The 13,080-nt window shown below is 42.2% G+C and overlaps 1 protein-coding gene across 1 annotated transcript; it reads left to right on the top strand.

Annotated features, from left to right (window-relative positions):
• Positions 1-9,206: 9,206 nt before the first annotated feature.
• On the top strand, positions 9,207-12,783 carry LOC124270762 (tubulin beta chain). The gene is made up of 3 exons (XM_046705800.1): positions 9,207-9,365; positions 10,835-10,943; positions 11,333-12,783. The coding sequence occupies exons 1-3, from the start codon at positions 9,309-9,311 to the stop codon at positions 12,505-12,507; spliced, it is 1,341 nt and encodes a 446-aa protein (XP_046561756.1). The 5' UTR covers positions 9,207-9,308; the 3' UTR covers positions 12,508-12,783.
• Positions 12,784-13,080: the final 297 nt, after the last annotated feature.

Genomic DNA, 13,080 nt, shown 5'->3' with positions numbered 1-13,080 from the left:
TATTATGTCATTGAGTAAGTTTACTAAGCAGGTATGTTCTGCCTTATGTCATACCTAATCAAAACCAACTTAAATATAATGGAAATGATTTCATAAAAAATCACTCATCCTATACTGACAGTACAACACTAGTCCTATACTAACAGTACAACTTGATAGCAATCGATGTCTTTTTCATTACGCAAGCTTTTCTTATAAGTATATTCCGTACGCATTTGTTTTAAACTTTTTGCGTATCTAACATTTTAAATGCGTAATTGGTACGCAACAATTATTTTTCAATGCGTAATTGGAAATTTTCTATGCGTATTTTACCCGGATACGCAGCTTATCTGGGCCTCTGCTGAGGTATATCTATCTCTCTACAATCCGTCCTCTCACAGACTAGAACGAACCTGAGGTATATCCATCGCTCCAAAATCCGTCCTCTCATAGACTAGAACGAACCTGAGGTATATCAATCTTTTTAGAATCCACCCCCCATAGACTAGAACAAACCTAAGGTGTTTCTAAACAAGAAGAAACATGAGGTATATGTGTCCATTTACAACCCACACTCCTGTACACGAGAAGGAATCTGAGGTACATGTATATCTATCCGTCCACAATCCGCCCTCCTTAAGACTAGAAGGAACCTAAAGTGTATTGGTCTCTCCACAACTCACACTCATGTACAGAAGAAGGAACACAAAGTTCATTAAGTGAATAATTCTTCTCTCTGTTTCTTACTATTCCACCTTAATTTTGATTGCATTGATGCCTAACAGTAAACAAGTGCTACAGCGTTGTCTGGTTGTTTGGTTGTGTTCAGTGATTCAGATGAATGGGCGTGCCTTGGGATCAGACATAAACATGGCTGCTCGGCACGGCAACAGGCTGCTCCGCTGACCGTGTCTCCTACGATAACACAGTGGGACACAAACGTACGTGGCAGCTAGGAATGACATGGAGCGTGCAACCACCGGAGCATCACAAACGTCCATGGTCCGAACTCAAACAGCAGTGACATACATGTATATTAATCGCAACCACTGATAAATAGCTACAGTGTCACGTGTCACGTGTGAGATTCATTTCAGAATGCTCATAACATACGTTTGGTGTCTTTATATGAAATACGTCATGCTTTTGATGTGGTAGCTATTCACATTAAGTTGATAAATTATATCATAAACAATAGTAGAAGGACAATGCTCCACCACCACTGCCACAACAACCACTACTACTACATATACCCTATGTTAATCCACCCGTGAAGATCCGGGTTAGCAACCCATGCTTGAGGTAAGAGGCGACTAACGGGATCGGCTTTTCAGACTCGCTAACTTGGTTGACACATGCCATCATATCCCAATTGCGTAGATCGATGGACATGCTGTTGATCACTGGATTGTCTGATCAGACTCGATTATTTACAGGTCGCCGCAATATAGCTGGAATATTGCTGAGGGCGGCGTTAAACGACAACCAAACTAAAACCAAAGATATGTTAATCGCAATCTCCATCTCGAATACTGTGAGGAAAATTACTTTAATTAATTAGAAACCACCACCTCCTATACCCCAACCCGAGGTAGATATGTTAATCGCCATCATCGTCTGGAAAAGTGAGAGGAGAACTACATTACGCGAGGTACGCATTACTCAATAGAAGAGTGAGTGAGTGAGTATGATTTACGTGTGAGCGCTTGGCAGAGTGAGTGAGTTTAGGTTTACGCCGCTTTTAGCAATATTCCAGCAATATCACGGCGGGGGACACTAGAAATGGGCTTCTCACATTGTACCCATGTGGGGAATCGAACCCGGGTCATCAGGCTACTCCAAAGGCCTTTAAAAAGAAGACGTGGTGGTTACTATGACAATAGTATCACAACCAACACGGTTTCTTCCATCGCAATACTTCCCGGTAGTTCACGCTATTGAGGATATAGTATCCATTGCTCGACGGTGTGTCGTCATCGGTTAATTTTAGATGCTACGTAAAACAGTGGTGTTCCCTTATTTTGTCTGGTGAGTATATAAGCTTTGGCAGAAGAGCTGACATTGACAACGGGTATCTTATTGAACTGCTAGTTTCGTGGTCCAGTGAGCAGCATACCTGTAGGCTGACATTCACTGAATAGGGAGATTGTACTCATTTTGATATATACTGAAGGAAGCGGGTGTGCGCCCCGGGTGAGGTCGATGCGCATTAATACTTAAGTAACGTCTCGCTCTGCTGCCCTGTGTTACTTAGATACTAACATACTGTTATCTCAGAGTACACCACTTATAGCTCTGCTCTGCGCCAGGGGTCATCGACTGGTGTAAACTGGTGTCCTATGTCGGATCTACTTGGTGATGGGATGATGGGATGAGTGGATGAGTGGATGAGCGTGTGATTGTAGAGAGAGAGAGAGAGAGAGAGAGAGAGAGAGAGAGAGAGAGAGAGAGAGAGAGAGAGAGAGAGAGAGAGAGAGAGAGAGAGAGAGAGAGAGAGAGAGAGAGAGAGAGAGAGAGAGAGAGAGAGAGATTATTTTATTATTGTGTCACGAAATGTTTACATAAAATCTTTATTATCACAGATTGGGGGATGGGGGTGGGGGCAGAGAGGAGAGCGAACCTGGTAGGTTAGCCTAGAGGTCAATGATCCGGGTTCGATTCCCCACAGAGGTGCAACGTGTGAAGTCCATACCTGGTATCCTCCGCCGTGATATTGATGGAAGATTGCTAGAAGCGACGTAATGCCATTGACAGCGTACCAGCGAACCAACCAGACTGTCATATCTTCCGTTTAAGATATTTTCATTTGTGGGTTTCAAAATCAGGACGGCCGCTCAAACTGACCAGTGATAGCATTGTAAATGTTCATTACTTTTATGCTTTCTTTATCAGCATGTTTCATACGGACAGTCGAACGGGTGGTAGCAATCAGAACCACTTTTCTTTCGCAAGGTTAACATCAACGCCACAGAATAACCGGTTCGCTATTACAAATTGCTTTCAAGCGTAAACTTCTAGACAACGCTGAAAATCATATAAATCGATACCTAAACAGAGTTATGACACAAGGGCATGCCAGAATTTTGACATCAGATTAAGCCTAAACATAGTGGTTCTTAAAATGTACAAAGCAAAATGTATAGCTGACAATGTTGTGATATGACTATTAATCAGTATATGAGTTATTGATACATAACCCTAATACGTGGTCTATATCAACGATACTTTCATGATAAGCAATATGATCTTATTGACATCAAGGTATGCTTATATACAAACGTAATTGATATATTCATATTTCAGGAGAGCTGATAGTTACATTGATCGACACATTGGTACAAGGTGGAGTTCCGTAGAATATTATCAAAACAATCAGATAATGGTCTAAACACGAACCACTTGATAGATAAATGCCAAAATTATGTGTTTTATACAATGTAACAGTTTCGAAATCTATGAAATATAAATATATTATGCATTACAAAGTTTTCATAAGTGGACAATATCCCCCCTGACAACCCTGTTTATATACAATACGTTGCAGATAGATAGTGCGGTAACTAGTTGACTACTATAGACATCGATTGGTTTCCCGTGACGCTATTGGATGTTCCGTTAGGCTATAACGGTACCACCCGACTATAACAGTTGTTTATCACTAGTGTCGCTGTTGCTATGGGATACAGGCTCGACGGTGTTAACGGACAATATATGAACTACTTGAGGTAGACATAAAAACCGATGGAAGCATATTTTCATATACAGATTATTGGGTTACAAAGATGTGTGTGCGCTGTCAAGCGAAAGGGTGCATAATTAAGCACTTTATTTATAAAATATAAAAATACTTTACTGTCATCGATATCTGATATCACTGTTCAGATTTTTTCCCAATATATATCAACAGCAAAACATACGTCTACTCACAGGGATGACCGCATGTTCGCAGGTACGCACACATGCACGCATATATGTTTGCAAACATACACATACGGGCATACACAGAGACAACTGCGGTCATACACGTGCACAGACAGCCAGACAAACGGATGTAGTCGCACATACAGACACACACATATACATATTTACACACACAAACGAATATGTATCACTTACAAAATAAACAGTATATAAAATAATACAAGACAAATCTTATGGATAACAACTTCTTGATTTATTTTCAATAAAATTAATCAAGAAGTTGTTATCCATAAGATTTGTCTTGTATTACTACACCAACTTCTAAATGCCTTTGAAGAATTTTATATAAAATAAGTACAACATATGCACAAAACAAGAATAATACATATATTTGCATGGACTAACTGAAGACTAATGTAAGACTATACGGTCTCTGACGTACATTGTATAATCATGGTTCAACGTAAATATTAATACATATACGATATCATACAAACTATATCCATTATACAGAGTGATAAACGATATGTAGTAGGTATTCTGATAAAACTGCTGTATCCTTGTCTTTTATTTGGCTTATTGAACAGCATTCAAAATATATCCCTGTAGAATATAAACGTATAATCCGTGTACAATTAAAGGTATTCCTTTTCTACGATGTAACAGATTCCTTGTCTACAATTTAACGTATTGAAAGTACAGTGTATAGAACTTACAGTTTTCCTCGTGTATAGAGCAATGTATTTGTATGTACAATATTTAAGGAATTACCCGCCTGTGGTACAACGTACTTATCAACAGCATGTTGTCATATTCTTCGTGTACAGTTTGACGTACTCCGCGTCTGCAGTTGTTTGTTTTGTCACGTACATTATTCAACGTATTTATCGCCTTATTTGTGTACACACTCAGGTATTTCTCGCGCCTAATTTTATTTATTACTCGCTGTAACGCATTATTTGTGTATACTCTCAGGTATTTCTCGCCTACAATTTTAATTATTACTCGCTGTAACGCATTATTTGTGTACACTCTCAGGTATTTCTCGCCTACAATTTTATTTATTACTCGCTGTAACGCATTATTTGTGTACACTCTCAGGTATTTCTCGCCTACAATTTTAATTATTACTCGCTGTAACGCATTATTTGTGTATACTCTCAGGTATTTCTCGCCTACAATTTCAATTATTACTCGCCTACAGTTGTAACTCATTACTCGCTGTAACGCATTATTTGTGCACACTATAACGTATTTCGCGATTACAGTTCAACGAAACAAAGTTCGCCGTCTGTATTCACAGATCCAGATTGCACATTCCAACATTGCCTGGTTTTACCATGACGTATAAAACTGTTTATTGATCTGAGCCTTTAATAATAACACACCATACAACCATGTCGATATCAGCGATACTGCACCTTGCTACGTGTCATTCAGTTCGTGTACATTTCAAACGCCCCAAATCAGGTAAAATGTTAATATCACTCAGCACACACACACAACAACAACACACACCTTGTGTGTGGTGTGTGGTGTTTGTGTGTGCAAGGGGGACTGCATTCTTCAATACGATATATGTTATTCTGTTATGTAATTACCGTTAAGAGTGAGTATTCTTTACGCATCATGTACCAAATACCAGCAATGTCACACCATAACGAGGCTTCACACATTTGACCAGTGTGGGAAATCGAACCCTGGCCTTAGGCGTGACGAGCGAGGGCTTTAACCTCTAGGCTAACCTGCCAGCAACTGCTAAGAAGTCGATGACAAGAATAAGCTGAAAAATGACGATGTTAAAAAATCAATCATAAAGACAGAAGTACCCATTTGATCAAAATTATGTTATTATCTCTGAATTGTGATATTCAGTTTAGACGCTTATGTCATCAGATGTGACAAAACGAGGATTAAAAATTTAGAATATTCTCCAGTAAGATACATCGATATATTCACGAACGCTGATTCGGGAATGCATCAAAATGTAGCCCTGAGCTTCCGAATTTGGCACATGTGAATCGTTTTCACAGATGTCGGGTAACCCCAGCAATGGCCAAGCTGGAACATTTCCTGTGACATAACACGTGCCGGGGGCAGTCTGTGGACTGATAGGGGGGACATATCCCGTGTCACTTTGTGTTGTAATTAGAGTAGAACCAGGCTAATGAATGGGTCAGACCAGCTGGAGGGGTAAGGGGGTGTTGAGTGGCGGGGTTGTGGTTGGGAGCTGCGTACGGCAAAGAAATAGACTGACGCTTTGAATAGATATGATTTTGATAGTAACATTTAAATTGAAAAGGAGCCCCAGTGAGGTTTGAACCTGAACCTGAGGAAATCTAGACTTGCTTCATTTACACTTTAGCATTGCAGGGAGGGCTGGGCTGTAGAGAAAATGATGTGGTTCGGGGTCTGTGAGGCAGACTTGGAAAAAAATGGTCAGTTACCTTTTAATGCAATAACTCTTACTACTAACGCTTAGTCTCTGAATACAGACAACTTTGATAGAAACAAACAATTAATTTTAAATGAAAAAGGAGCCATAGTGAGAAGGGATCGAGATTCCTGTCTGAACCGGGGAAACCTAGAATACTTCATTTAGGGCTTGAACATGGTTGAAAGGGTAGAAATGAAAATATTACGGTTCACGGACTGAGACGGACTATATTTCCTTGTTCAGGCACATTGTGTGAGTCACGGGTGCTTCCGGTACAGCAGGACATGCGTACGCGTCTCGCGAACACACGGTGTCTTCACTTATATCCAGTGTTCTTTTAATATAATGTCCTTCACTATTTTATTTCTCACACCCAATGAAATACACTTCTGCCGCTTGTTTTGCAATATGCCAGCAACAATAGTGCGAGGGACACCAGAAATGGGCTTCACACATAGTTCCCTTGTGGGGAATCGAACCCGGGTCTTCGCCATGACGAGCGAACGCTTTAACTACTAGGCTATCCTACTGCCCCGTACTTGAGGAAGGGGGTCAGATTGTATTCTTCTTCGGTCTCACTTTAAAATACAATGGAAAGAGAGAGAACCGAGGTCACGTGTCTGCTGTCCGGTTATGGCTCGTGTAGATATCAGCTTAGACTAATGCTTAGTCTCTGAATATGTATAATTTTGATAGTAACAAACAAGCCCATTTAAATTGAAAAGGAGCCCTAGGGAGACCAGAGACTTGCTTTATTTAGGGCTTTAGCACTGCAGAGAGGGCTTGGCAGTAGGGAAATAATGTGGTTCAGGGACTGTGAGACAGACTAATATCAGCTATGTTCCATCGGGAAGTACAACAGGGAGCAGCACACGACATGGGCAACACGGTCTCGGCTATGGACGACGGGAGCGTTGTGTTTCTCTACTTCCTGGCAGGAGCATGTCAGGTGGTGAACTGTTTAAGCTCAAGTCACAGACTTAACACGTCGAACAAACCACACTCAAACCATGCCTGACCTTCCACATAGTTACATTTAAAAACACAATACAAAAACATTGATGGTCATTTCGCTGCAGCTAAACACATATATAGACATGCTGAACTTGATACTGTATCCCATTAGGACAATTACGCCGACGCTAACGCGCACGCACGCACGGACACACACACACAAAAAGAGACCATGCATACCACACACAAACACACTCACGCGCGTGCGCTTCTTTACAACATGCATACGCACATAAATGCTGATCAGAATTTGACAGGGGCCAAACTATGTATCTTGAGGCAACAGCTTACGTGATCCTTGATAAATCATGTTTAATAGCTCATACACACATATAACTAACACACACACACGCACGCACGCGCACACACACACACACACACACACACACACACACACACACACACTAAACAGCCCATGCATGCACACCCACCTACAACTACAAACATATATAACTGTATATAATAATATTTTACATGCATGTGCATACACACGCACGTGAAATTGCATATATACATGTATTTACACACACACACAAACGCATTCGCATGTCCACACACACGAACGCACCCACACATGTATGTACACACAAACGAACGCAAACGCACACATGTATGTACACACACACACTAACGTTTGCATGCATTCATACATACGTATGCATGCACGCACGCACACACAAACATCCACACGCACACGCAGACGCACACACACAGGTGTAAGAAACAACACTATCTCTGTGATCTCCCCATGTATATGTTTACAAACGTAGACCCCCGGGACACACTGTGAGTAGGGGACGTGACTATGAGATACCTGAAGGAACACTGCCCCCTGTGAAGTGTACAAGTGAACCGGCTTATCAATCCGCTCAATGTATTCCCATCACGTGTAAGTGGTCATGAGTATGTGCATGTCTTGTATACTGGCGCGCTTGCTTGGGAAATATATGACAGATAGAACATGTGCGTGAGTGCGTGCGCGCGCGTGTAGGTGGTGGGTGGGGAGCTCGAGTGAGGGAAGGGGGAAAGAGTGAGACAGGGTAAAGGAGAAAAGAAGAAAACAGAGAGAAGAAGGTTAGAGAGAAAAGGGACGGAGGGGTTGATTTACGTCTGTTTTGCACTTTGTGATTTTTTGTCGTTGTTTTCTTGCACGTACGTAATTCAGTGCATGCGTACTGAAAACAGGCATCATCAAACAGTAAACTATAAAAAAACAAGTAGAAAACAATCATTGTGTCGTGAACGTCGTTTAACTTACATGCCTCTATAAAATCAAGTGCTAAAACATAAGAAAACGAAAGCTGTAAGTCTTTCAATCGATTTGAAAACAAAGCGGAGTGTTTTCAAAGAGTTTTGGAGTAGGTTCAGTATCTACAATCTCTTGATAAATTCGTAACCTGGATTTTTTCAACACCCTACTCTGAAACCGTAATTAGAAGGCTGTGGGTGTATTTGGGTAGTCCTAAGTCTACTCCGATCGTAAGTGTCCACTGAGGTTTTACACAAACCCAACCCTTTACAGCAAATGTCATTCACATTCCGTTTAAACCATGAATAGCTCCCGTTAAAGATAACTAGACTGTGTTATTTTTATAACGTTTAAAGGGAGATAACAGCTGTCGGTCTAACCGAAGAATTTGTTACGGGTCCTTCAAGGAGATCACGTGATAAGCCACGGAGGGCAAGACGACCGTTGCTTAGCAACAGGGTTAAGGAGTGAGGATCAATATTGAAATGTTAATTGTAAGCCTTGTCGAGGTCTCTCAGCCAATCAGAATGCTCTTCGGGTTTGAAGTAACCAATCAGCTACTTCGACACAATCAGGGTTGCTAACAACAGGCGATCCTGTTGACCGTTTCCATAATTAGTAGTATATATACCGGTCGGTGGCTGTTCAGCGCATACTCAGTTTCTCGTCAGTGTTCGTGCAACTAGGTCTCTATTACAAGTCAGAATGAGGGAAATCGTACATTTACAAGCTGGACAATGCGGAAACCAGATCGGAGCTAAGGTAGGACACGTTTAGTTAAAATTGTTGTCGCGAACTTACAAATGGCGTTTGAACATAACCCACTCGATCAGACGTCTGATTTAACTGGGTCACCCAACACACATGATTATATCGCCATTTTGATATGTGCCGGCATTTAATCGGTTTTGAAGACATATTTCGATCCATGTTGTAGACGGGGGGATATTTGTTTCCATGAATCGCCATTTTATAAGCCAGAGAAAAGCCGTGAAGCATGACCGGCGTGGTCTACTATAGACAAAGGCAACTGGCGGGAAGGCATGGAGTGTTGATGTTCGATAACAAAAGGTTCCCAGTGATAAGTCTGTGTATGTATTTAGTTGATACAAATTGTTATTGGCGAGTTAAAGGTCTGCTTCCAGTGAATCACCATCCACATCGCCACAATGAGTCATATGATCGGTACTGCATGGCGGCCCTGCATACATTATGATAATGTGCTGTATGCCGTCAGCTTCTTGTCATTGTGAAGTTGTTACCAATGGTCGTCCCCATTTTGTTTAAGACACACTCTGCCCCCGTCCCCATTTTGAAACAGATTCAAATTGTTAATTATCGAGTTCAGTGGTAGACCACGGGGAAACAGGTGTGCCGGCAGGGCGTTGCCCCAGCAACCACCGCCCGTCCGTTAAGATATGAAATTCACAACACTTATTCGCTGAGGCGTCCTCTGGGCGGGAAGGGTATTGTCTGGGTCGAACGTTACGTTTTAAACCTGAGCGTTACCCGCGAATACAACCTTTCTGACATCCTTCACTTATGCATTCGTGACACAATTTAAAATGGCGGCTGGTATCACATTATATTGAACAGGATAATGTAAGTTGGTATTACACCAAACACATTTTGACGAGTAACACAGTTGTGGGGATATCACTTTGATATTATTGAAAAACATAAGATAATGAAAATTATTCGGAATTTTGTTTAATAAAATCAAGGATTGTGTAGTAGTAAAATCTCGTGGCCCCATATATGTTTCTGGTCCGGCAGATCCCAACATGGCGGCAATGTTTTATGTCAACAAAGTCCGGGAACAGGGGGAAACACAGAACATATTTGGTGTGGGGAGTTTGCAAGACTGTGTAAACTAAGACTATCACGTTCAAGTAAACCCGGCCTACAGAGGAATAACACACTTAACATTCGCTGGCTCTTCAGGTAAATCGTCCACACTGCTCCCCACACAAACCGCTCTGACAAGATTGACACGAGCAAAGGGTATCTTTGTAAGGAGCTTCGTTAAATGTTATCCTTATATGGTTGAGTTCAAGCTCCTAACACTCCTTGTACAAATAAACTTAGGAAGACTCTAAATGGCATGCTATGCCAACACAAGTGGTATGTCAGGCTGAGGTGTTATCTCAAGTAATTGTAAATAAACATGAGTCGTTTTGTTGCATAAGAATAAATATTCTGATTAATTTAGGTCATATTTCGTATTACAGTTCTGGGAGGTGATCTCCGACGAGCACGGCATCGACCCCACCGGCACCTACCATGGTGACTCCGACCTCCAGTTGGAGAGAATCAACGTCTACTACAACGAGGCTACAGGTGAGTAAACGTGAAATGGCAGCACCATATACACACTTTGTGGTATCTGTTTAAGGCGTTGAAATAATTACATTTCTTCGTAATAGTGACTACATTTTGTACATGAAGCCTGATAAAACATCAGTTGTTAGCTAGCGATCTGTAGGGGAACTCTTGTTCACTGTTGAATTGTAATATAAATTTGTTGAATTGTAGTATAAATTTGTGTTTGTTTTATATCGTAATTTATCCATGGATGAAAGTTTAATATCTGATTTTACATAGTAAATCTTTTGAGTTATTTGTGATTTACTAAATTTCAAGAGGACATTCCTTAACAAAGTGTCATTGTAATTAAGTGTTACAATAAGATGAATATTTCCTATTTTCAATTTTCCCTCATTTTACAGGAGGCAAATATGTCCCCCGTGCTGTCTTGGTCGACCTGGAGCCAGGAACTATGGACTCTGTCCGATCTGGTCCTTTCGGACAGATCTTCCGTCCAGACAACTTTGTGTTCGGTCAGAGCGGTGCTGGCAACAACTGGGCCAAGGGTCACTACACAGAAGGTGCTGAGCTGGTAGATTCCGTGTTGGATGTTGTTCGCAAAGAGGCCGAGAGCTGTGACTGTCTTCAGGGCTTCCAGCTGACCCACTCTCTTGGTGGCGGCACCGGGTCAGGCATGGGCACCCTCCTCATCAGTAAGATCAGAGAGGAGTACCCAGACAGAATCATGAACACTTTCTCCGTTGTGCCATCACCAAAGGTGTCCGACACAGTCGTCGAGCCCTACAACGCCACTCTGTCAGTCCATCAGTTGGTTGAGAACACAGACGAGACATACTGTATCGACAACGAGGCTCTGTACGACATCTGCTTCAGAACACTGAAACTGACCACACCCACATACGGTGACCTCAACCATCTTGTGTCAGCCACAATGTCCGGAGTGACCACCTGTCTGAGGTTCCCTGGTCAGTTGAACGCCGATCTCCGTAAACTGGCTGTCAACATGGTGCCCTTCCCCCGTCTTCACTTCTTCATGCCCGGCTTCGCTCCCCTCACCTCCAGAGGAAGCCAGCAGTACCGTGCACTCACTGTGCCCGAGCTCACCCAGCAGATGTTCGATGCCAAGAACATGATGGCTGCCTGTGATCCCCGTCACGGCCGCTACCTTACTGTGGCAGCAATCTTCCGTGGTCGCATGTCCATGAAGGAGGTCGATGAACAGATGCTTAATGTCCAGAACAAGAACAGCAGCTACTTCGTTGAATGGATCCCCAACAACGTCAAGACCGCCGTCTGTGACATCCCACCACGTGGTCTCAAGATGTCTTCAACCTTCATCGGCAACAGCACTGCAATCCAGGAGCTGTTCAAGCGCATCTCCGAGCAGTTCACGGCCATGTTCAGGAGAAAGGCTTTCCTCCATTGGTACACTGGCGAGGGCATGGATGAGATGGAGTTCACTGAGGCCGAGTCCAACATGAACGACTTGGTGTCTGAGTACCAGCAGTACCAGGACGCCACCGCCGAGGAAGAGGGAGAGTTTGACGAGGAAGAGGGAGACGAGGAAGCCGCCTAATATGCCTGAGTCAGTTGACATCAAGCCTTATGACATTGTTTGGCATTTCGCAAAGGGACCAAAAATAAAACGCAAAGAAAGTCGGCCAAATACTGATGTGCAATTATAGTCAATGTTATTTATTATTCCGCAACATCGTGAACCATTTCGACATTTTTGTCAGACTTTTCAAAATGCTGAATCAAACGCTTCAACGCGAAACATGTTTATATGTGATATTCATTTTGATGTTACAACCGGGTGAATAAACCACTTGCAATGTCGATACAATTAAAACTGGCATTTGTTTAATTAGTTGAAAGGGTCGAAGTCCGACAGTCCGAGTTTCCGACAGAGGAGGCGGGGGGGTGGGAGGATCAGTCATTTATCCCAGTTGATTGGATGAATTGAGGCTTTGGCATACGAAAAATATTATTTTCCATTTGCCTGTCTCCAGATCAATGGACAAGTGTTAAACGTCTTAATTAGTGTGTCGGTTGTAATAATATCGCACCTCTACCACACAAACCAGTGATTATGGGAAAGTAACTACAGAGTATGTGAAACAAATCCCCGATTTAGTTGGGGTCGTCT

Source organism: Haliotis rubra, unplaced genomic scaffold (genome assembly GCF_003918875.1).
Source record: "Haliotis rubra isolate DU_JTF1 unplaced genomic scaffold, ASM391887v1 Scf1544, whole genome shotgun sequence".
In the NCBI taxonomy this organism is placed as follows: Eukaryota; Metazoa; Mollusca; class Gastropoda; order Lepetellida; family Haliotidae; genus Haliotis; species Haliotis rubra.
The sequence above is the reverse complement of the archived record's forward strand: the minus strand, read 5'-3'. Positions and strand labels throughout refer to the sequence as shown.